Source organism: Choloepus didactylus, chromosome Y, assembly GCF_015220235.1.
Source record: "Choloepus didactylus isolate mChoDid1 chromosome Y, mChoDid1.pri, whole genome shotgun sequence".
NCBI lineage: Eukaryota > Metazoa > Chordata > Mammalia > Pilosa > Megalonychidae > Choloepus > Choloepus didactylus.
Genome location: NC_051335.1, coordinates 12,087,398 through 12,114,224, shown reverse-complemented (window position 1 = coordinate 12,114,224; position 26,827 = coordinate 12,087,398). Strand labels below are relative to the sequence as shown.

At 36.9% G+C, this 26,827-nt stretch overlaps 1 protein-coding gene across 1 annotated transcript in view; it reads right to left on the bottom strand.

The window, feature by feature from the left end:
• Positions 1–26,827, bottom strand: part of PPEF1 (protein phosphatase with EF-hand domain 1) — a 180,291-nt gene that overhangs the window by 103,106 nt on the left and 50,358 nt on the right. The window contains exons 5-6 of the mRNA XM_037822700.1: positions 19,896–20,059; positions 1,540–1,654 (exon numbers count right to left, since the gene is read on the bottom strand). Of these exons, the coding sequence (XP_037678628.1) occupies positions 1,540–1,654; positions 19,896–20,059 (279 nt within the window). The remainder of the gene's footprint in view (positions 1–1,539; positions 1,655–19,895; positions 20,060–26,827) is intronic.

Here is a 26,827-nt window from a genome sequence, read left to right as displayed (position 1 = left end):
AGCCAAAAAAAAAGAACAAAAAGCCCATGATGAGGGTAATCTTTAAATAAATGGAGTTGTCCAATTAGTCAATTCCCTAGTCCATGTGCCATGATGGAAAATGAAACATCAGTCAGAGAGGTGCATGATGTTTGTTGGAATAGGAGATAAAGGACTGGCTCTAACTTGCGATGCACAGGACCTGAGTTTTAATTCTGACCCTTCTGATCCTGTCACAGATGAGCTTGCGGGTGGAGGAGAGGGGGCAGGTACTGCATAGAAATGCATGGAAGGCAATTGATGTTTCCAGTTTCATCCATAAGAGCAAGGGTTAGAACTAGATGGTCTCTATAAAAAAATTTCAAGCATTCTTACACTGTGTGATTCTAAGGACTTCCATATCCTCTAATTCATGTCTACCTACCAGATCCTTTTATCCAAAGTCTACGGTGGCAATTGTATCTCCAGTAGAAACATGTTGGAGAAAATCCCACTCTCTGTTTTGGCCTATTGTACACACTCTGATAGCAAACCTTTCCCTGGCTTCACAGGCTACATAGGTTGGCAGGGCTTCCTGAGCCTCATGATCCAAAGTTCTTTAATTCCACCAAAAGTAAGACCTGGTGAGTATCTTGAATAAAGGTCCCCCACTACTGAGCTGCATCATCTGCTGGGCAGAGATGTGGGGGGCTGATCATGTTGGAATTGCGCCATTAAAGCCTTTCTTTGAATGCCTGAGTCAGGGCACATAGTGAAGCATGCACTGCTACATCAAGTCATGGTCTCCACTATCAGATGCTAGAAATGGAAATGGTTTAATTAGGTTGTCAAATGCACTTTATACCTGCCAGGGCAAGAGAAACATAGGCTAAAAAAATGATTTGGAAAATAACAATCAGTGTTTTGTAACCTAAAGGCTTAATTAGAAGTTAAGGGAATTGCTGTTCCTTCCACACAACCCATTCTCAGACAGTTGCAAGCATGCTGAGCACCAACTGTGATGAATTTCAATGTGTACTGTTTCTTGAAGCAATATCCTGCCAGGCTGGCCTATATGATAACAAAATCTCAACTCTTGTTATTCAGAAGAACAAGGAACAGATTTCTGGGACATTCCCACTCTTCTAAAAGCTGCAGAGACCAGTTGGAAAAATCTAAAACAGCAGCCAAGGGCAGAGAAGAGTTTAATCTCTATCCTAAGGCATATCTCTTCCCAGTAAAGTGGCATGCAGGGGTCCACCGTGAAAGAGCAACATGGAATAAAAATAATGAGCGCTAGAGGGAGGACAAAGAATGCTTTTCCACCCATGGGTGCCTTTCCATATTAAAATGCTGTCTGCCTTTAGAAAAAGCTATGAGTTCTCTAATTTTTCATAAAATTAATTCCTGCCAGCTGGTATGCAAAACAAAGACAAGATGGGGAACAGTATTATCATGATAGATAACTATCTTCAACACTTTTCCCTTAGCACAGCCCAATTTACAGTTTTAAGTTAGGCAAATGATGTAAGACAAAGAAGCTTCTAGGTATTAATTTGGCAACTCCGCTCTGAAACTTACCACAGATTGTTATCTCTTTGGAGGGAGAAGTTCTTACGTGAGTGAAATTCGGCCTTTGCTTCAGGACTTTCTTGGTTTCAAATAGCACCTCTAAGACATAATAAGCATGAAGTATCTGTGGGGGGGGGGAAACAGAAGAAATAGAACTAGGAGGAAAGACACAACTGTAGACAACTGAAGGTGGAGCATATGAGCACATTACAGATAGTTGCATTTCAGGATAATCTGTAAATTACTCTCAAATAGATTATTCTAGCACAGTGCCTGGCATATAACAGGCCCTCAATAGATATTTGTAAATTGAATGAATAAATGAATGAATGAATGAATGATTCCTGGGACATTTATACTCTCATGTTTTAATTGACATCATCTATTTGTAGAACATTTCTAATTATTCTTGGTCCTGACTGCCCAGAGGAGTGATGGGGGGAAAAGAAGGACTCCCTTGCCCTAATGAAATCTGTAGCCAAAAAGAATAAAAGAGAAGGGGAGAAAGAAGACAGAGAAATAGAAAGAGAAGTAGAGAGAATCTGTTTAAGAAGCGCTGCTTTGCATTTATTTGGGATGTCCTGCCACCTGAGATGGAAACTAGGTATTGCTGGGCTTGGAGCTCTCACCAGGCAGCCAGACAAGTTCCCAAGGAACTCCTGAGTCAAGCGTCCCACGTGTAACTCCAAGATTTAATGTATAAGACTTGAGAAGTTACAGAACAGTAAGCACATTTATATGAAAGTCTATGTATAAAACGTATTCCAAACCCAAATAAAACATTTGGATTATCTCCTATTTATGACTAGTCATCCTATTGCTCTCCTCCAGTTATAGTGTGGAGATCATTATTTTACTCCGTTTTCTTCCCCAAGCTTTTTAATTTTTTATTCCCTTTGTTTAAGCCACTCCCCACCCCCCTGTGTATTTTGGACATTTTCAAACATGTATGGAAATAGAGAGGATGATATAATGAGTGCCATGAATCCATCACCAACTTCAAGAATTGCCAACATGTAGGGAATCTTGTTTCATTTGTACCTCAATCCACAATGGATTATTATGGAGCAAATCCAAGACATATTATTTCATCTATAAATTCAGTTAATATCTTTATTAGTTAATTTAATTCTAAAAAAAAGTATCAAATATCCACTCTATGGCAGATCCTGTACTATGTTCTGGTAAATTCCTACTCAATCTTCAAAACTCAACTCAAACAATACCTCTTCCTGAAAGTCTTCCCTGATCTTTTCTTCTCCCAGGGGAGTTTAATGGCTCCTTTTGGGTTTCCATTGTATGCCTCCTTCATATCATTCATTGCTTTTTTTTTTTTTTTTTAAAAAAAAAAAGCATGGTACTTTATTTCTTTCCCTATCCCCTCAGTATATGAAAAGTACCTTGTGCTTTTCACTTAATAGTCACAGGATAAATGTTTATTAAATGTAATTGTAATAATAAATGGAATTCACCTAAGGAAAAATGGTGTCACCTATATTGACCTAGAAAATATGTTAAATACTATTCTCATAAAGTGTCATTTACAATCTTTAATGTTAAAGTATGACAACCTTCCTGAATACTGGAAAATCTATTTTAAAAAACATATGCTCAAATTTGGACCCATCAAAATTTACTAAATCTTAAATTCCTTATAGTTTCACTGTCTCCATTTAGAGCATAAATGTTATCCTGCAGCACCTTACTTTCTTAAAAATTCTTTTATTTCAAAATTTACAAACACCATACCCACCAAGCAACAACTCTCCTTTTCCCCCTCTCTTTATCCCCTGGTAGCTTCTAATCTGCTTTTGTAGATAGATGAATTTGCTATTTCTAGATATTTCATCTGTAAGTGACATCAAATAGTATCTGTCCTTATGTTCAAATACTGCTTATTTCACTCAGCATAATGTTTTCAAGTTCATCCATGTTGTAGCATGTTCTCTCCTTTTCAATTATAAAATATTCCAAATACATAATCCAAAAAATAATATAGCAGATATGTAACTACTACACAAATTTAAGAGCTGTTTCTACCACTTTAGGTGTCAGGACCGTTTAGACCTGTGTTGTCCAAAATGGCAGCCACTAGCCACATGGAGCTATTGAGCACTCGGAAAGGGGCTAGTCCAATCTGAGATGTAGTGGAAGTGCAAAATACACACTGGATTATAAAAGTTTAGTATGAAAAAAGGAATATAAAATGTTTCATTAATAATCCTTAATATGATTACATATTGAAATTATAATGTTTTTGAAACGTTGGGTTAAATAAAATATATTATTAAGATTAACTTCACCTGTTTCTTTTTACTCGGTAAATGTGACTACTAGGAAAGTTTAAATTGCATATGTGGCTCACATTATATTCCAAGTGGACAGTACTTGTTCAGATTATTGAAGACCAACAGAGGCATCATATCTACATGTTGTTAAGATACTGCTTTGGACATGGAATTAAGGGCAGATAGAACCCTTTGGACCAATCCTGACTCATGGTGTTCTAAAATTTCCATTTTCAATGCTATTAAAATAATAAAATTATTTTCTATCCCAGACTTCAAAAACATATGAATTAAGTTTTGAGAATTTTCATGATTAAGTAATAATTTTTTAAAAAGAAAGGAAACAGGATTTGAAGCAATGTGAGAATTAGGAGGAAAGAGAAAGGTCCCTGGATGTTGATTACTGGGGCAAGAGCTATCTTCCTGTCTATCCAAGACATAATGGACTGCTAAGTATTTTAACCACAAAAGCACTCTAAATCCACTCAATCCACAACCTGAGTCAAAACTTGAATGTCAACTTTCCTTTAGTCATATTTTAAAAGAATGGCAAAAAAACACTTTTGTTTAATGGCATATTTCAGTTTGCACATTTAATATATTGATTCCCAATGCTGGCTTCGGTGTTACCGTAACTTGCCATTATAGCTTTTTGGATCCATTTGTAGCACCAATCAGAGTAATTCCTGTCTGAAGAGGCAATTTTGTCTTTAAAAAATTTAAATTGACAAATGTTCAATGAGAATGATTGCAACAGGAAATTCCTATTACTAAAGTAGTTTTTCCTAGGTCCGTTACAGATTGACTAAAATCACTTCCTATCATTAGGACTTACTTATAAAGCTGACTTAAAATAGCATTATAATTGTGTTTACAACTGAAATATTAAATGCTTAAAATAATTAACTTACATGTTGTTTTCCATATTTATCATTCAGATTAAATAACAACTTAAAATATTTATATTCTTTTAAAGACACTGAAGGAGAAAATACCACTTTTAAAGGATATTTCTTTCTTTAAATGGAAAAACTTAACTTGGTTTTTCAGTTGAAATAGAAATTTAAACAGTAAAAAGGGACATAAAAATGAAAAGTAATTTTCCCTCATCCCCAGACGTTAGTCCCCCAATCCCTATCCCCAGAACAGCCACTGCTAAGCATTCTATGCATTTAATAAGCAAGTAAAAATTAATATAGCTACATATGAATATGCAAACACATGTATAAATAGACAATCCCTTAAACAAAATGGTGTAGATCCATACAGTGGAGTATTATTCAACCATAAATAGGAATGAGGGAGCAGGCAGTGGAAGATGGCAGACTGGTGAGCTGTATGTTTTAGTTACTCCTCCAGGAAAGTAGGTAGAAAGCCAGGAACTGCGTGGACTGGACACCACAGAGCAATCTGACTTTGGGCATAATTCATACAACACTCATGAAGAGGTGGAACTGCTGAGATCAGCGAAATCTGTAAGTTTTTGCGGCCAGGGGACACGCGCCCCTCCCTGCCAGGCTCAGTCCCGTGGGAGGAGGGGCTGTCAGCTCCGGGAAGGAGAAGGGAGAACTGCAGTGGCAGCCCTTATTGGAAACTCATTCTACTGATCCAAACTCCAACCATAGATAGACTGAGACCAGACGCCAGAGAATCTGAGAGCAGCCAGCCCAGCAGAGAGGAGACAGGCATAGAAAAAAAAACAACACGAAAAACTCCAAAATAAAAGCGGAGGATTCTTGGAGTTCTGGTGAACACAGAAAGGGGAAGGGCCCTGAGGCGCATATGCAAATCCCGAAGAAAAGCTGATCTCTCTGCCCTGTGGACCATTCCTTAATGGCCCTGGTTGCTTTGTCTCTTAGCATTTCAATAACCCATTAGATCTCTGAGGAGGGCCCTTTTTTTTTTTTTTTTTTTTTTTTTAATCCTTTTTTCTTTTTCTAAAACAATTACTCTAAGAAGCCCAATACAGAAACCTTCAAAGACTTGCAATTTGGGCAGGTCAAGTCAAGAGCAGAACTAGGAGAGCTCTGAGACAAAACGCAATAATCCAGTGGCTGAGAAAATTCACTAAACACCACAACTTCCCAAGAAAAGGGGGGTGTCCGCTCACAGCCATCATCCTGGTGGACAGGAAACACTCCTGCCCATCGCCAGCCCCATAGCCCAGAACTGCCCCAGACAACCCAGTGTGATGGAAGTGCTTCAAATAACAGGCACACACCACAAAACTGGGCGTGGACATTAGCCTTCCCTGCAACCTCAGCTGATTGTCCCAGAGTTGGGAAGGTGGAGCAGTGTGAATTAACAAAGCCCCATTCAGTCATCATTTCAGCAGACTGGGAGCCTCCCTACACAGCCCAGCAGCCCAGAACTGCCCTGGGGGGACGGCACTCACCTGTGACATAGCACAGTCATCCCTCAACGGAGGACCCGGGGTGCACAGCCTGGAAGAGGGGCCCACTTGCAAGTCTCAGGAGCCATACGCCAATACCAAGGACTTGTGGGTCAGTGGCAGAGACAAACTGTGGCAGGACTGAACTGAAGGATTAGACTATTGCAGCAGCTTTAAAGCTCTAGGATCATCAGGGAGATTTGATTGTTAGAGCCACCCCCCCCTCCCTGACTGCCCAGAAACACGCCCCATATACAGGGCAGGCAACACCAACTACACACGCAAGCTTGGTACACCAATTGGACCCCACAAGACTCACTCCCCCACTCACCAAAAAGGCTAAGCAGGGGAGAACTGGCTTGTGGAGAACAGGTGGCTCGTGGACGCCACCTGCTGGTTAGTTAGAGAAAGTGTACTCCACGAAGCTGTAGATCTGATAAATTAGAGATAAGGACTTCAATTGGTCTACAAATCCTAAAAGAACCCTATCAAGTTCAGCAAATGCCACGAGGCCAAAAACAACAGAAAATTATAAAGCATATGAAAAAACCAGACGATATGGATAACCCAAGCCCAAGCACCCAAATCAAAAGATCAGAAGAGACACAGCACCTAGAGCAGCTACTCCAAGAACTAAAGATGAACAATGAGACCATAGTACGGAAGACAAAGGAAATCAAGAAGACCCTAGAAGAACATAAAGAAGACATTGCAAGACTAAATAAAAAAATGGATGACCTTATGGAAATTAAAGAAACTGTTGACCAAATTAAAAAGATTCTGGACACTCATAGTACAAGACTAGAGGAAATTGAACAACGAATCAGTGACCTCGAAGATGACAGAATGGAAAATGAAAGCATAAAAGAAAGAATGGGGAAAAAATTTGAAAAAATCGAAATGGACCTCAGGGATATGATAGATAATATGAAACGTCCAAATATAAGACTCATTGGTGTCCCAGAAGGGGAAGAAAAGGGTAAAGGTCTAGGAAGAGTATTCAAAGAAATTGTTGGGGAAAAGTTCCCAAATCTTCTAAACAACATAAATACACAAATCATAAATGCTCAGCGAACCCCAAATAGAATAAATCCAAATAAACCCACTCCGAGACATATACTGATCACACTGTCAAACACAGAAGAGAAGGAGCAAGTTCTGAAAGCAGCAAGAGAAAAGCAATTCACCACATACAAAGGAAACAGCATAAGACTAAGTAGTGACTACTCAGCAGACACCATGGAGGCGAGAAGGCAGTGGCACGATATATTTAAAATTCTGAGTGAGAAAAATTTCCAGCCAAGAATACTTTATCCAGCAAAGCTCTCCTTCAAATTTGAGGGAGAGCTTAAATTTTTCACAGACGAACAAATGCTGAGAGAATTTGCTAACAAGAGACCTGCCCTACAGGAGATACTAAAGGGAGCCCTACAGACAGAGAAACAAAGAAAGGACAGAGAGACTTGGAGAAAGGTTCAGTACTAAAGAGATTCGGTATGGGTACAATAAAGGATATTAATAGACAGAGGGGAAAAATATGACAAACATAAACCAAAGGATAAGATGGCTGATTCAAGAAATGCCTTCACGGTTATAACGTTGAATGTAAATGGATTAAACTCCCCAATTAAAAGATATAGATTCGCAGAATGGATCCAAAAAAATGAACCATCAATATGTTGCATACAAGAGACTCATCTTAGACACAGGGACACAAAGAAACTGAAACTGAAAGGATGGAAAAAAATATTTCATGCAAGCTACAGCCAAAAGAAAGCAGGTGTAGCAATATTAATCTCAGATAAAATAGACTTCAAATGCAGGGATGTTTTGAGAGACAAAGAAGGCCACTACGTACTAATAAAAGGGGCAATTCAGCAAGAAGAAATAACAATCGTAAATGTCTATGCACCCAACCAAGGTGCCACAAAATACATGAGAGAAACACTGGCAAAACTAAAGGAAGCAATTGATGTTTCCACAATAATTGTGGGAGACTTCAACACATCACTCTCTCCTATAGATAGATCAACCAGACAGAAGACCAATAAGGAAATTGAAAACCTAAACAATCTGATAAATGAATTAGATTTAACAGACATATACATTATATTACATCCCAAATCACCAGGATACACATACTTTTCTAGTGCTCATGGAACTTTCTCCAGAATAGATCATATGCTGGGACATAAAACAAGCCTCAATAAATTTAAAAAGATTGAAATTATTCAAAGCACATTCTCTGACCACAATGGAATACAATTAGAAGTCAATAACCATCAGAGACTTAGAAAATTCACAAATACCTGGAGGTTAAACAACACACTCCTAACAATCAGTGGGTTAAAGAAGAAATAGCAAGAGAAATTGCTAAATATATAGAGACGAATGAAAATGAGAACACAACATACCAAAACCTATGGGATGCAGCAAAAGCAGTGCTAAGGGGGAAATTTATAGCACTAAACGCATATATTAAAAAGGAAGAAAGAGCCAAAATCAAAGAACTAATGGATCAACTGAAGAAGCTAGAAAATGAACAGCAAACCAATCCTAAACCAAGTAGAAGAAAAGAAATAACAAGGATTAAAGCAGAAATAAATGACATAGAGAACAAAAAAACAATAGAGAGGATAAATATCACCAAAAGTTGGTTCTTTGAGAAGATCAACAAGATTGACAAGCCCCTAGCTAGACTGACAAAATCAAAAAGAGAGAAGACCCATATAAACAAAATAATGAATGAAAAAGGTGACATAACTGCAGATCCTGAAGAAATTAAAAAAATTATCAGAGGATACTATGAACAACTGTATGGCAACAAACTGGATAATGTAGAGGAAATGGACAATTTCCTGGAAACATATGAACAACCTAGACTGACCAGAGAAGAAATAGAAGACCTCAACCAACCCATCACAAGCAAAGAGATCCAATCAGTCATCAAAAATCTTCCCACAAATAAATGCCCAGGGCCAGATGGCTTCACAGGGGAATTCTACCAAACTTTCCAGAAAGAACTGACACCAATCTTACTCAAACTCTTTCAAAACATTGAAGAAAATGGAACACTACCTAACTCATTCTATGAAGCTAACATCAATCTAATACCAAAACCAGGCAAAGATGCTACAAAAAAGGAAAACTACCGGCCAATCTCCCTAATGAATATAGATGCAAAAATCCTCAACAAAATACTTGCAAATCGAATCCAAAGACACATTAAAAAAATCATACACCATGACCAAGTGGGGTTCATTCCAGGCATGCAAGGATGGTTCAACATAAGAAAATCAATCAATGTATTACAACACGTTAACAAGTCAAAAGGGAAAAATCAATTGATCATCTCAATAGATGCTGAAAAAGCATTTGACAAAATCCAACATCCCTTTTTGATAAAAACACTTCAAAAGGTAGGAATTGAAGGAAACTTCCTCAACATGATAAAGAGCATATATGAAAAACTCACAGCCAGCATAGTACTCAACGGTGAGAGACTGAAAGCCTTCCCTCTAAGATCAGGAACAAGACAAGGATGCCCGCTGTCACCACTGTTATTCAACATTGTGCTGGAAGTGCTAGCCAGGGCAATCCGGCAAGACAAAGAAATAAAAGGCATCCAAATTGGAAAAGAAGAAGTAAAACTGTCATTGTTTGCAGATGATATGATCTTATATCTAGAAAACCCTGAGAAATCGACGATACAGCTACTAGAGCTAATAAACAGATTTAGCAAAGTAGCGGGATACAAGATTAATGCACATAAGTCAGTAATGTTTCTATATGCTAGAAATGAACAAACTGAAGAGACACTCAAGAAAAAGATACCATTTTCAATAGCAACTAAAAAAATCAAGTACCTAGGAATAAACTTAACCAAAGATGTAAAAGACCTATACAAAGAAAACTACATAACTCTACTAAAAGAAATAGAAGGGGACCTTAAAAGATGGAAAAATATTCCATGTTCATGGATAGGAAGGCTAAATGTCATTAAGATGTCAATTCTACCCAAACTCATCTACAGATTCAATGCAATCCCAATCAAAATTCCAACAACCTACTTTGCAGACTTGGAAAAGCTAGTTATCAAATTTATTTGGAAAGGGAAGATGCCTCGAATTGCTAAAGACACTCTAAAAAAGAAAAACGAAGTGGGAGGACTTACACTCCCTGACTTTGAAGCTTATTATAAAGCCACAGTTGCCAAAACAGCATGGTACTGGCACAAAGATAGACATATAGATCAATGGAATCGAATTGAGAATTCGGAGATAGACCCTCAGATCTATGGCCGACTGATCTTTGATAAGGCCCCCAAAGTCACTGAACTGAGTCATAATGGTCTTTTCAACAAATGGGGCTGGGAGAGTTGGATATCCATATCCAAAAGAATGAAAGAGGACCCCTACCTCACCCCCTACACAAAAATTAACTCAAAATGGACCAAAGATCTCAATATAAAAGAAAGTACCATAAAACTCCTAGAAGATAATGTAGGAAAACATCTTCAAGACCTTGTATTAGGCGGCCACTTCCTAGACTTTACACCCAAAGCACAAGCAACAAAAGAGAAAATAGATAAATGGGAACTCCTCAAGCTTAGAAGTTTCGGCACCTCAAAGGAATTTCTCAAAAAGGTAAAGAGGCAGCCAACTCAATGGGAAAATTTTTTGGAAACCATGTATCTGACAAAAGACTGATATCTTGCATATATAAAGAAATCCTACAACTCAATGACAATAGTACAGTCGGCCCAATTATAAAATGGGCAAAAGATATGAAAAGACAGTTCTCTGAAGAGGAAATACAAATGGCCAAGAAACACATGAAAAAATGTTCATCTTCACTAGCTATTAGAGAGATGCAAATTAAGACCACAATGAGATACCAGCTAACACCGATTAGAATGGCTGCCATTAAACAAACAGGAAACTACAAATGCTGGAGGGGATGTGGAGAAATTGGAACTCTTATTCACTGTTGGTGGGACTGTATAATGGTTCAGCCACTCTGGAAGTCAGTCTGGCAGTTCCTTAGAAAACTAGATATAGAGTTACCATTCGATCCAGCGATTGCACTTCTCGGTATATACCCGGAAGATCGGAAAGCAGTGACACGAACAGATATCTGCACGCCAATGTTCATAGCAGCATTATTCACAATTGCCAAGAGATGGAAACAACCCAAATGTCCTTCAACAGATGAGTGGATAAATAAAATGTGGTATATACACACGATGGAATACTACGCGGCAGTAAGAAGGAACGACCTCGTGAAACATATGACAACATGGATGAACCTTGAAGACATAATGCTGAGCGAAATAAGCCAGGCACAAAAAGAGAATATTATATGCTACCACTAATGTGAACTTTGAAAAATGTAAAACAAATGGCTTATAATGTAGAATGTAGGGGAACTAGCAATAGAGAGCAATTAAGGAAGGGGGAACAATAATCCAAGAAGAACAGATAAGCTATTTAACGTTCTGGGGATGCCCAGGAATGACTATGGTCTGTTAATTTCTGATGGATATAGTAGGAGCAAGTTCACAAAAATGTTGCTATATTAGGTAACTTTCTTGGGGTAAAGTAGGAACATGTTGGAAGTTAAGCAGTTATCTTAGGTTAGTTGTCTTTTTCTTACTCCCTTGTTATGGTCTCTTTGAAATGTTCTTTTATTGTATGTTTGTTTTCTTTTTAACTTTTTTTTCATACAGTTGATTTAAAAAAGAAGGGAAAGTTAAAAAAAAAAAAAAAAAGAAAAACAAGGAAAAAAATAAGATGTAGTGCCCCCTTGAGGAGCCTGTGGAAAATGCAGGGGTATTCGCCTACCCCACCTCCATGGTTGCTAACATGACCACAGACATAGGGGACTGGTTGTTTGATGGGTTGAGCCCTCTACCACAGGTTTTACCCCTGGGAAGACGGTTGCTGCAAAGGAGAGGCTAGGCCTCCCTATGGTTGTGCCTAAGAGCCTCCTCCCGAATGCCTCTTTGTTGCTCAGATGTGGCCCTGTCTCTCTAGCTAAGCTAACTTGAAAGGTGAAATCACTGCCCTCCCCGCTACGTGGGATCAGACACCCAGGGGAGTGAATCTCCCTGGCAACGTGGAATATGACTCCCGGGGAGGAATGTACACCTGGCATTGTGGGACGGAGAACATCTTCTTGACCAAAAGGGGGATGTGAAAGGAAATGAAATAAGTTTCAGTGGCAGAGAGAATCCAAAAGGAGCCGAGAGGTCACTCTGGTGGGCACTCTTATGCACACTTTAGACAACCCTTTTTAGGTTCTAAAGAATTGGGGTAGCTGGTGGTGGATACCTGAAACTATCAAACTACAACCCAGAACCCATGAATCTCGAAGACAGTTGTATAAAAATGTAGCTTATGAGGGGTGACAATGGGATTGGGAAAGCCATAAGGACCACACTCCACTTTGTCTAGTTTATGGATGGATGAGTAGAAAAATAGGGGAAGGAAACAAACAGACAAAGGTACCCAGTGTTCTTTTTTACTTCAATTGCTCTTTTTCACTCTAATTATTATTCTTGTTATTTTTGTGTGTGTGCTAATGAAGGTGCCAGGGATTGATTTGGGTGATGAATGTACCACTATGTAATGGTACTGTAAACAATCGAAAGTACGATTTGTTTTGTATGACTGCATGGTATGTGAATATATCTGAATAAAATGAAGATTAAAAAAAAATAATAATAAAAAAATAAACAAAGCAAAAAAAAAAAAAATAGGAATGAGGTACTAATACATGCTACGACATGGATGAACCTTGAAAATGTTAAGCCAAGTAAAAGAAACCAGACACAAAAAGTTGCATATTGTATGATTCCATTTATATGAAATATCCAGAATCGGAAAATCCATAAAGATAGAAAGTAGATTAGTGGTTGCCAGGGGCTTGGGGAAGGGGTGATGGGGCACTTCTGCTTAATGGGTATGAGGTTTCTTTTTGAGATGATGAAAATATTCTGAAATTAGATAGTAGTGGTGGCTGCACAACATTTTGAATATACTAAAGACCACTGAATTGCACACTTTAAAATGGCTAAAATGGTGAATGTTATGTTATGTGAATTTTATATCAATTTTTAAAACTAAATATATATTATATATATAATCCTTAATTTTTCTTACAGATAAAAGCAATTATATATTGCATTGAACTTTTATTCTTCCCTTCATTTTTATAAAGTCAAAATTATCAATCTTTTCTATTATGGCTCCTTGGATTTATGCCTTATCTTTTATCTCCTTGAACATATTAAGCATGTTTATTTTCAAGTCTGAGTCTAATAACACTATTAACTGAATGCTCTGCAGGTCTACTTCCATTGTTGTTGTTTGTCTTAGTTTTCTTTCATGTGTCTTGTAGTCTCATGTGCCTGGTTAATATTTTTATTGAGTTTTGGACATTATATATGAAAAAAAAGAGAAATAATTCTAGGCCTATTTTTTCCAGAGAGTATTTAAGTTTGCTTTTGGCAGGTGGCTAGGGGCACTAGCTATCTAGGATCATCTCAATTCAATTTCAGGAATTAGAGGATTCAACGCTGGGTTTCAATCTCTGAAGAGCCAGTCTACTTCCAGTTGGCTCCTAGGGTATGCCATTAGGGTTCCAACCTAAGAATGAGACTTTTGGGGTGATGTCAGTGAAAATGGCAGAGTAGGTAGCTCCAAGTGCCTGTCCCTCAACAGAAACATAAAAAAAATTCAAACAAAAACTGTCAGAATAAACTTTGTCAGAACTCTAGAAAAGAGTCAAAGATTTACAGCAACCAAGCAAATGCTGATTCCAAAAAAAAGGTAACTTAAAACTGCTCAGTGCAAGCAGGAACTTAAGGCTAAGGCAGAGCTGTAAATAGCCTGGCTAAGCCTTGAAGGAGTATCCCAACACAGAGCCAATTTGCAAAGATTGAGAGGGGTCCCTTTCCTTTCCTTCCCTTTCCTTCCTTTCCCTTCCCTTTCCTCTCCCTTTCCTTTCCTCCACCTTCCGTCCCTCTTTCCCATCCTTCCTTCCTCCTTTCCTTCTTTCCTTCCTTCCTCCCTTTTCCCTTGGCATTTAAAGAAATCTGTCTCAAAACACTAGCCAAATACAAGCTAAAGGAACAGATACTTCAGAGACTACACATGACAAATCATACAGACTTTACAAAAAGTTTAGAAAAGTCACTACAAAGCAAGTGTGGTAGGTTGAATTATCTACCACCACCCCCCAAGAAAATAAACATGCTCTTAATCTCAATCCACATTCCTGTGGGTGTGAACCCATTGTAAACAGGACTTTTTGAAGAAGTTACTTTTAGGTAAGGTATGGCCAACTGTATAAGGATGGGTCTTAACCCTACTACTGGAAGCCTTAAAGAGAAAAAAGCCATGGAGAGGAACAGGAAGCTGGAAGTCAACAGAACCTGGAAGAGAAAGGAGAGGACATCCCCATGTGATGGGAAAGCCAAGGAACCAAAGGATTACCAGCCAGCCAAAACACTACTGACCCCAGGAGGAAGCAAGCCTTCTAGTCTTTGATACTGAGAACCAATAAATTCCCATTGTTAAGCCAAACCATTGTGTGGTGTTTGTCATAGCAGCCAGGAAAGTAAGACAGAAAATAACAAAAACAAACATTGAGAAAGGGAAAGAATCTGATTTCTAGAGTTACCATATTATAATAGTCAAAATGTCGAGTTTTCAACAAAAAAAAAAATTATGAGTCATGCAAGGGAACAAGAAAATATGGCCCATTCGTGGAAGAAATAAACAGAAACTGACCCTGAGGAAACTCAGATATTGGACCTGCTAGACAAAGACTTTAAATTGCCTGTCTTAAATATGATCAAGGACAAAGAACTAAAGGAAAATGGGATAGCAATGTATGACAAACAGAGAGTATCACTAAAGGCACAGAAATTATAAAAAGGAAACAAGCAAAAATTCTGTAGCTGAAAAATATAATAACCAAAATGAAAAATTCACTAAAGAGTTTCAATAGCAGACTTGAGCAGGCAGAAGGAAAAAACAATGAATTTGAAAACAGGTCGATTGAAATTGTCCAGTCTGAAGAGCAAAAAGAAAAAAAAATAAAGAAAAATGAGCAGAGCCTAAGAGACCTGTGGCACACAATATATAAATATGTAGTTTGTGATAATAGTACCATAAAGTGAGGAAATGGGGCTGTAGAAGAGCAGAGTTTTTGTATGCTATTGAAGTTATGTTGGGTATCAATTCAAAGTATATTGTTATAAATTCAGGATGTTATTTTGTTATCCCCATAGTAACCACTAAGAAAATATCTTAAAAATAAGCAGAAAGGAAATGAGAAGGGAATCAAAAGGGTCACTACAAAATACCATTTAAACACAAAGTAGGTAGTAATGGAGTAAATAAGGACAAAAAGAAATATACAACTCATAGAAAACAAAATTTAAAAAAGCAGAAGAAGCCTTTCATTTTCAGTAATCACTTTAAATGTCAATGGGCTAACCTCTCCAATTAAAAGACACAGACTGGCAGAAAAGGTAGAAAAAAACATGATTCAACTATATGCTTTGTACAAGAGACTCACTTCAGATCCAAAAGCACAAACAGATTGAAAGTGAGAGCATGGAAAAAGATAGCCCATGCAAAGAGTAACCAAAATAGATCTGAGTTGGCTATGCTAATACACAAAAAATAGTCTTTAAGTCAAAAAAATGTTACAAGAGACAAAGAAGGTCATTATATATTGATAAAAGGGTCAATCCATCAAGAAGATATAATAATTTAAAACAAAAACACACCAAACAATGGAGCCCCAAAATATATGAAGCAAACTGACAGAATTGAAAGGAGAAATAGGAAGCTTATACAACAATAGTTTGAAATTTCAACACCACTCTTTCAATAAGGGATAGAAAAACTAGAGAGAAAATAAATAAGGAAACAGGATTTAAACAACACTATAAACCAACTGGGCCTAACATATATATAGAACACTCCACCCAACAACAGCAGAATACACATTCTTCTCAAGCGCACAAGGAATGTTCTCCAGGATGAATCATATATTAGGCCATAAAGCAAGTCTCGATAAATTTTAGAAGACTGAAATCATACAAAATATCTTACCCAACCACAATGGAATGAAGTTAGAAATCAATAACAAAAGGAAAACTGGAAATTTCACAAAAAAATGGGAATTAAACAACACACTTTTAAACAATTAATGGGCCAAAGAAGAAATCAAAGGGGAAATTAGAAAATACTTTGAGACAAATGAACACACAACATACCAAAATTTGTGGGATGGAGTGAAAGCAATACTCAGAGGGAAATTTATAGTTGTAAATGCCTACATTTAAAAAGAAGATCTTGAATCAATAACCTAACTTTATATCAAAAGGAGCTAGTAAAAGAAGAGTGAACTAAATCCAAAGCTATTAAAAGGAAGGAAATAATAAGAATTAGAGTTGAGATAAATGAAATAGAGAACAGAAAAAACAATAGAGAAGATCAATAAACCAAAAATTGTTTCTTTGAAAAGATAAACAAAATTGACAAACCTTTAACTAGACTGACTTAGAAAAAAAGAGAGAAGACAAAATAACTAAAGTCAGAAACAAGGGGGGCATTAATTTATTTAAAAATAAAAAGGAATATAAGAGAATACTGTAAACAACTGCATGGCAACAAATTAGATAACCTAGATGAGATGGACAATTTTCTAGAAAAATACAAATTCCCAAAGCTGACTTAAGAAGAATTAGAAATTCTAAACAGACCTATAACAAGTAAAGAGATTGAATCAGTAATTTAAAACCTCCCAAAAGAAAAATCTAGGACAAGATGGCTTCCCTGGTGAATTCTATCAAACATTTAAATAATAATTAACACCAATCCTTCTCAAATCCTTCTTAAAAATATATATATATAGAACCCAGAACACTGCCTAACTCATTCTAGGAGACCAGTATTACACTGATACCAAAGCCAAAGAGATACCACAAGAAAAGTACAGACCAATATCCCTAATGACTACAGATGTAAAAATCCTCAACAAAATACTAGCAAACTAAATCTCACAGCACATTAAAAGCATTATACACCATGAACAAATGAGAATTATCCCAGGAATACAAAGGCCATTCAACATAAGAAATTCAATCAATGTAATATATCATATTAATAGAAAGAAGGATAAAAATGACATGGTCATCTCAATAGAGGCAAAAAAAAACATTTGACCAATTCTAACACCCTTTAATGATATAAGTACACAGAAAACTAGGAACAGAAGGGAACTTCCTCAACATAAGGGCATTTACAAAAAACCCACACCTAGCGTTATACTCAATGATGAAGGACTGAAAGCCTTCCCCCTAAGATCAGGAACAAGTTAAAGGATGCCCACTCTTACCACTGCTATTCAACTGTACTGAAATTCTACCCAGAGTGATTAGGCAAGAAAAAGAAATAGAAGGCATCCAAATCAGGAAGGAAGAAGTAAAACTATCTCTGTTCACAGATGACACGATCCTATATAGAGAAAATACAAAGAATCCACATGCAAAAAAAAACCTACTAGAGTTAACAAATGAGTTCAGCAGGGTACAATGTCAACACAGAAAAAACAGTTGTGTTTCCATATGCCAGAAATGAACAATCTGAAAAGGAAATTAAGAAAACATTCTTTTACAATAGCATCCAAAAGAATAAAATATCTAGGAATAAATTTAACTAAGGAGGTGAAAGACTTGTACTCTGAAAACTACAAAACAATGCAGAAAGAAATTAAAGAAGACCTAAATAACTGGAAAGATAACCCATGTTCATGAACTGGAAGACTTAATATTGTCAAAATAGCAATACTACCCAAAGCGAACTATGGAGTCAATGCAATCCCTATCCAAATTCCAACAGCATTTTTGGTAGAAATGGAAGAAACAATCCTCAAATTCATATGAAATTGCAGAGGGAACCCAAATAGCCAAAACAATATTGAAAAAGAAAAACAAAGTTGAAGAATTCACACTTCTCAATTTCAGAACTTACCTCAAAATTACAGTAATCAAAACAGCGTGATACTGGCATAAGAATAGACATATAGACCAATGGAATAGAATTGAGAGCCCAGAAATAAAGTTGTACATCTATGGCCAATTAATTTTTGACAAGAGTGCCAAGACCATTCAATGGGGAAATAGTCTCTTCAACGAACGGTGCTGGGGCAACTGGACATCCACACAGGCAAAAGAATGAAGATTGACCTTTACCTCATACCACATATGAAAATTAATTCAAAATGAATTGATGACCTAAATACAACAAATGAAACTATAAAACCCTTAGAAGAAAACATAGGGGTAAATATTCATGACATTGGATTTGACAATGGATTCTTAGTTATGACAACAAAAGTACAAGCAACCAAAGAATAAACAGATAAACTGGACTTCATCAAAATTTAAAACTTTTGCACCACAAAAGACATTATCAAGAAAGTGAAAAGACAACCTACAGAATAGGAGAAAATATTTGTAAATAATATATCTGATAAGGTTCTAGAAGCCAGAATACATAAAGAACTCTTACATCTCAATAACAAAAAGACAATTCAACTGAATAATGAGCAAAGGACTTGACCAGACATTTCTCTGAATAAGATATACAAATGGCCAATAAGCATATGAAAAGATACTCAACATAGTAGTCATTGGGGAAATGCAAATTAAAACCCCAATGAAATACCACTTTACACCCATTAGGATGGCTATAATCGGGGGAAAAAAAGGAAAATTACAAGTGTTGGTGAAAATCTGGAGAAACTGGAACCCTCGTACATTGCTGGTAGGAATGTAAAATTGTGCAGCCACTGTGAAAAACAGTTCGGAATTTCCTCAAAGAGTTAAACATAGAGTGGCCAAATGACCCAGCAATTCTACTGTTACCCATTAGAAATGAAAACAAATGTTCACAGACAATTGTACATGAATGTTCATAGCAGCATTGTTCATAACATTCAAAAGGTGGAAACAACCCAAATGTCCATCAACAGATGAAAGGCTAAATAAAATGTGGTGTATCCATGCAATGGAATACTATTCAGCCATAAAAAGAAGGAAGTATTGATACATGCTGCAATATGGATTTACCTTAAAGACTTTAGCCAAGTGAAAGAAGCCAGACACAAAAAGCCATATATTGTATGATTTCATTTATATAAAATGCCCAGAATAGGCAAATCCATAGAGCCAGAAAGTAGATTAGCAGTTGCCAGGGTCTGAGGTAGGGGGAAATGGGGAGTGACTGCCAATGGGTATGGGGTTTCTTTTTGGGGCAATGAAAATGTTTTGGAATTAGAGAGTGATGATGGCTGCACAAGCTTGTGAATATACTAAAAACTACTGAATCATATCCTTTAAAATGGCAAATTTTATGGTATGTGAATTATAGCTCAAAAAAATAAATAAAAAGGGAAGGCTGTAAGCCTGTAAGTAGAAAGAAAGTTGCTGTGCACCTGAGGAGACTTTTATTTAAAATGGGCTAATCAGAGCAGAGAATAGTTCTCAGTGTAAAATTTTTCCCAAGGGAATGCATTTCTGCTTTTTTCATTCATTCATTCAACAGATAGTCATTGAGTACCAGCTATGTACAAGAATCAGGGAAGAATCTGCTTCCACTTGCCTGTTGTTCCTTGAAGGCCTCGAGAAGTAGGTCAATATCAGTAAAAGTGAGAGGAAATTGCAGCCGAGGACCACTATAGGAGTATGGAACATCTATCAGGCCCACATAGTCATCTCTATCGATGTTGTCTTGGAGGGTGCCATGAAAAAGTCGAGTTACTAATTCTGAAAAGGGAAAGACAGAAAGGGGGGAGAATCAATATCCTGATACTGAATGCAATAAGTATCTTCTTGAGTACCTAGTTCATGTAAGGTACTGTGCAAAATGTTAAGAATGCCCTTGGGATCGAGAACATCTTCTTGACCAAAATAGGGGTGTGAAATGAAATGAAACAAAGCTTCAGTGGCTGAGAGATTCCAAATGGAGTCAAAAGGTCACTCTGGTGGGCATTCTTATGCACTATATAGATAACCCTTTTGAGGTTTTAATGCACTGGAATAGCTAGAAGTAAATACCTGAAACAATCAAACTGCAACCCAGGAGCCTTGACTCTTGAAGACGATTGTATAACAATGTAGCTTACAAGGGGTAAGAGTATGATTGTGAAAGCCTTGCGGATCACACTCCCTTTATCCAGTGTATGGATGGATGAGTAGAAAAATGGGGACAAAAACTAAATGAAAAATAGGGTGGGATGGGGGGTGATTTGGGTGTTCTTTTTTATTTTCATTTTTTATTCTTATTCTGATTCTTTCTGGTATAAGGAAAATGTTCAAAAAATAGCTTGGTATGATGAATGCATAACTATATGATGGTTCTGGGAACAGTTGATTGTACACCATGGACGACTGTATGGTATGTGAATATATCTCAATAAAATTGAATTAAAAAAAAAAAACTGTCCTACCCAAAAGTTGAATGAATAATGGGGGGAATGGGATATTTGGGGTGTTCTTTTTTACTTTTATTTTTTATTCTTAGTTTTATTCTTTTTGGAGTAAGGAAAATGTTCACAAATTGATTGTGGTGATGAATGCACAACTATATGGTGGTACTGTGAACAATTGATTGTACACAGTGGATGATTGTATGGTATGTGAATAGATCTCAATAAAACTGAATTTAAAAAAAATGTTAAGAATGCCAAGGCCCCAGTTCCTCTGAGGGCCCCCGCAAATACACTTTTACTTTCTGCCCATATCACTCTGGGATGTATCGGGATTTCACCTCAGCTTGTACAAACTCACCAAATCCCTCTTCCCTTTCACAGCTCCATGCATCTATGGTGTTCCAACAAACTGATCATATAGGTTAAATCATCTAGTGTGCTACAGAAAATATAGATCCTGCACCAAATAAACATCTCCTCCCTTGGTCTCGCACAAAAGTTATAGTTTTAAAACCCAGTCAGTAATGTCCTTTACTGCTGGGCCTGATTTGCCTTAGTCCTAACCATATCTGCTTTGTTCATATCTCTAATTGAAGAAAAGACTTGTTCTTAATCTTCATCTGTGTTACTGTGGGTGTGAACTCATTTGTAAATAGTATCCTTTGAAGATGTATTATCAGTTAATAGTGTGGGTTCATTTGTGAATGGGATCTTCTAAAATCCTATTTAGGTATAGCCACTGTGCCAGTTTGAATGTATTATGTCCCCCAAAATGCCATTATCTTTGTTGCACTCTTGTGTGGGCAGACATATTAGTGTTGATTAGATTGTAATTCTTTGATTGAGTGTTTCCATGGAGATGTGACCCACCCAACTGTAGGTGATAACTATGCTTAGATAATTTCCATGGAGGTGTGGCCCCACCCATTAAGTGTGGGCCTTGATTAGTTTACTAGAGCACTATATGAGCTCAGACAGGAGGAGCAAGCTTGCTACAGCCAAGAGGAAAACTTTGAAGAACATACAGGAGCTGAGAGAGGAGCTGCAGCTTACAGAGACATTTTGGAGATGGCCTTTGAAAGAAGACTTTTGCTCCAGAGAAGCTGAGAGAGGACAAATGCTCCAAGAACAACTAAGAGTGACATTTTTGAGGAGATGCAGCCTAGAGAGGAACATCCTGGGAGAAAGCCATTTTGAAACCAGAACTCTGGAGCAGTGACCAGCCACATGCCTTCCCACCTAACAGGTTTTCCGGACACCACTGGCCATCCTCCAGTGAAGGTACCCGATTGTTGACACCTTATCTTGGACACTTTATGGCCTTAAGACTGTAACTTTGTAACCAAATAAAACCCCTTTATAAAAGCTGAAAAAAAAAAAAAAAGAATGCCAAGGTACCCCACATATAAACAGAAGGAATGATTCATTCTGAGAGCAGTAGGTGCATTCACCAAAGCAGTGAGCCCACAATCAGCAGGGAGGAGAGGGTGGAGGACAGGGAAAACCCACCAATCAAGGTATTTTGATGCTCTGAAGCTCTAACTCTGAATTGTTTGCCCACTCTGCCATCTTAGATTTTTAAAAATAGGGCTAAAAACATAACAAGGTATTATTTGGTTTGAACATCTGCTGCTATTCAGGATCTACAGAGAATCAAACTGCAATAGTCATTTCATTCTTCCCCTGTTAAACACAGAAGATTTTACTTAGCTATAATTGATTTCTTTATTCACATAAAAACAAAATTTCTGACATGATTTTTTTTTTCTTGGTAAAAAAAGCAGATGAAGTCAGATGACAAACCCTAGGTGGAAGTATCCACAAGGCCTCTCTCTCAGAGAGACATTTCTACGTAACAGATTGCCTGCATTGCCTATTTCAGTAGGTGCTGGGACCCAGGGTTCCTTCTTGCTAGGTTGCCCATGAAACAGCCTAAGAACAGAAATTCAGCCAACTCAGGTGGAGAAAGATGAAGAGGGATGTTGGGGATTAAATCATGTCCTCCACAAAAGGAATGTCCAGGTCCCAATCCCTGGTCCTGTGGGTGTGAACTCATTTGTCAACAGGACCTTTGAAGATGTTATTAGTTAAGGTGTGCCCAAACTGAGTGGGGTGGGCCTTAATCCAATATGGCCCAAACTCTTAACCACTACACTTTCACTACATATTAAAACATAATTATGTTATACAATATATAGTATTATTTATATACTTATAACTGATTTATTGAGCAATCCCAACTCTGTGAGGTTTAAACAGGAAATCATTTTATTCCATTTTCCCAATCACTGCCTCCCCCCATGCTCTGTCTACTCTCCCTCCCCATTGGTTAACTGACATATCAAGCCAATTCCATCACTTCCAGTTATTAAAACTCAGCCTGGTTGTTTATGAATGAAATTTAAATATTGGGGCTTTTTCTTTAAAAAAAAAAAAAAGCTCAATCTGGCCCTCCCTTTCATAGATCTGATGGCCCTCATTCCTTTTAAGTTCAGTGATAAATACATGAAAAAGCACTATCTCCTTCAACCAATTCTTAGTTAAAACTACTCAATGTGAAATATTAGTCAACATTAAATCATAATTTTTCTGCTGGTTTTTAACCACATAAAAAAGAATAACATTGATCCTCTTACAGTAGCTAATGTGTTTCATATATGGAAACAATGAAAAGCTTTAACATTTCTATTGCATACACTGTCCTTGTGGGCTACAACTAGACTAACTAATCAGAATTTAATGAATGCCAACAATATATGAAGCTTTGTGCAAAATGTAATTAGAATTAATCCTTACCTATTTGATTTACAATTCTGTCAACATGAACCTAAACTAATTAAATACAACCAAATCTGGAAATATAATGAAATGATACCTTTACAAGTTATTCTAAAGAAAATAACTCAAAAATACCCCCTACACACAACCTTTTCTTTTACCCAGTACAGACTCAAAATCTGGACAGGGAAAAATTTTAAGTCCATAATTTTTTAAAAAACATTTTCTGCCTCTACCACCCACATGTCACGTTGAAACCAAGCTCCAGATATTGCTTGAAAAAGAAAAGCACCAAATGAACCACATATATATAATTATTTCATCTCTCAATTATGAATCTGGATCTAAACCATTGGTATCCACAAAATAAACTCAATAGATGCCAAAATGACATTTCATAAAATTCAACACTTGTTCCTGATTTTTTAAGAACTCAGAAAACTAGGAATGAAAGGCTCTTCCTTAATATGAAAATATTTTAAATCAACACTAGTGATTTTTCCATTAAATCATAAACAAAACAAGGATGCCCACTTTTACTGTTTCATTTTAACATTGTTCTGGCATCTTTGTCCAATGCAATAAGACATGAAGCTGAAATAAGAGTGCAACTATTGGATAGAAAGATATAAAAATAAAGTTATTTGTGGCCAATGTGCTTAAATATCTACACTCAAGAGAAATCAATTGAAAAACTCCCAGAATTGATAAGAGAACCAAGTGTAATATGGAGATTAATCATACCAGGTTGGAATCACAACTTCACCACTGATTAAATGAATAGCCTTGGGAGGCTACCCTCTAAGCCTCCTCACCTACAAAAAAGGGATAATAATACTAACCTCATTAGTTTGCCATGAAGACTAAATGAAATGATGTATTTAAAGCACTTAAACACATAGCACATGGTAAACATTTAACAAATATCAGCAATAATAATAATGATTTTATTAATATTATTAATCAATAGTAGCACAATGCAAGATAAATAGACATAAATCAAAAGCTTTGCTAAATACCACCAATAATCATTGGGAAGATATAATAGAAAAACAGCCTATTCACCAAATCAACAAAAAATATAAAATACCTGCTTCTGACAGGACATTTTGGCTGATCTGGGGGGCAGAAAGAATAGTCAAAACAACACTTCCACACCCTCTATCCCATCCCCACTTCTGCCACCATCTGTTTAAGTCTAGTGCCATGTATGGCAGCTTTGGTTTTCTACCTGTGGGAGGAGGCTGATGTTAAAAGCAGATTGGGGGCTGCATGTATGGAGCCTCTACTCCCCATCAAGTCCTATGAACTGGTTTTGAGCTCCTAAAGGAATAGGGGAGGGAAATAAAAAGGCATAATTGATTTTCACAAAAGAGGTGATGAGATTACAAAGACAAGAAGAACTGCTTCTAGGTGCCTCTCCCCTCTGGAACACTCAAAGTGTCCCGAGATATTCTGTGTCTCAGAGTGAAAACCTTTAATCTGGCACTGATATCTGGTAATGTTAAATGACTTTCTGGCTCCTAAAAACTATCCTGCTTATGGATCACAGCACATCAGTTAAACAGGCCTAGGTGGAACTGGAATCCTCCCCTCCAAAGAGGAAGACTCTTGGCCATCACATTTCAACCTAAAACAATAATCTGTCAAACTCTTTTTCTGCTACACTGTAATAATTAAATCAGTATGATAAAAGGACTCTGTAATAGAGAAATATAAAAGTATAAGAGAATAGTTGCCCAGAAACAGACCCTATTAAACACCTTTAAATGAATATATAATGAGGGAGGCACTACAAATCAGTAGAGAAAGGATATATTATCAAATACATGGTGCAAGAAAAATTGGTCAACTACTTGGAAATTTTCTTTGCAGTTGTGGTTTTTAATTATTCTCAACCACTATGTTTTAAAAATTCCTTTTTCAGTTTAATATTCTGAATGCAAAATTTACAAAGTGTTAACATTTTAAAAGTCAAACCATAAAAAAATCTAGAAATAAAGGCATATTGATCCACATTTTTAAAAATTCAGGACTTTCAAAGTTTAAAAGCAGTAGAAGAATTCAGAAAGAAAAAGAAGTTTAGACTTGAAAAGAAAGCTATTTTAAATAATTAATGGATGAAAAGTTTCTAAACTTGATGAAAAGCATCAACTTAAATATCCAAGAAACTCAGCAAACCCCAAGCAGGATAAGTAAAAATGAAACCTCACCTAGGTACATTATGGTCAAAATTCTTTTTTCCAGTGTTACTTAGGCTCGTTTGTTTCCTCCTCACTTCCTTTGGGTATGCAATGGTTTGAAGCTGTGTGTACCCCAGAAGATCATGTTCTTAAAGCTAATCCATTCCTGTGGGTATAAACTTATTGTGGGTAGGACCTTTTGATTAGGTTATTTCAGATGAGATATGTCCCAGGGGAGTCTTAATCCCTCACTGGAGTCCTTTACAAGAGGATGAAATTCAGAAAGAAACACATAGAGGCTCAAAAAGAGAGCCACAGATGGAGCAGCCAGAAGCTGAAAGCAAAGAAATCTGGGAGAGAAGGGAGAGACCAGCAGATGCCTCCATGTGCCTTGTCATGTGACTCCTCTGAGTCCAAGATCACTGGTAGCTGGCCTTTGGGGAGAAAGCATTGTCTGTTGATGCCTTGATTTGGACATTTTCATGGCCTCAGAACTGTAAGTTTGTAAGTCAATAAATCCTCATTGTAAAAGCCAACCCATTTTATGGTATCTGCATTTTGGCAGCATTGGCCAAACTAAAACTGGGTGGTTATGTTATTCATTTGTAATATCATTAGATTCATTTGTCACAGTTTATATTCCATTTTGGGATTATACATACACATACCTCCTGTTTTTAATTATTTTTTTAGGGATGTGAAACATTATCATGGTTCTAAGAATCAGAACTATAAAAAAAAGTATACCCTATTCCCACCCATCCCCTATAGGTAAACAATGTTATTAGTTTCTGGTTTATCCTTCCTGTCTTTATTTTTGCATAAATGAGCAGATATATGTGTATTTTCTCATATCAGGTAGATTTCTTAAATAAGATACAGAAAGCACTAGCCATAAAGGAAAAAAATTGTAGTACATTAAACTTAAGAACTTGTGCTCATCAAAAGGCACTATTTAAAGATTGAGGGTGGGGGCAAAACTAGGAGAAGATATTTGCAATAAATTTAACTAACAAAGATTCATATTTAGAAAACTTAGAGAACTCCTAGAAATTGATAAAAAAAAGACAGATAACCTAACAGAAAAATGAGTGAAAGACCTTAACAGGCACTTCACCAAATGTGATATTCTTGTAACCAAT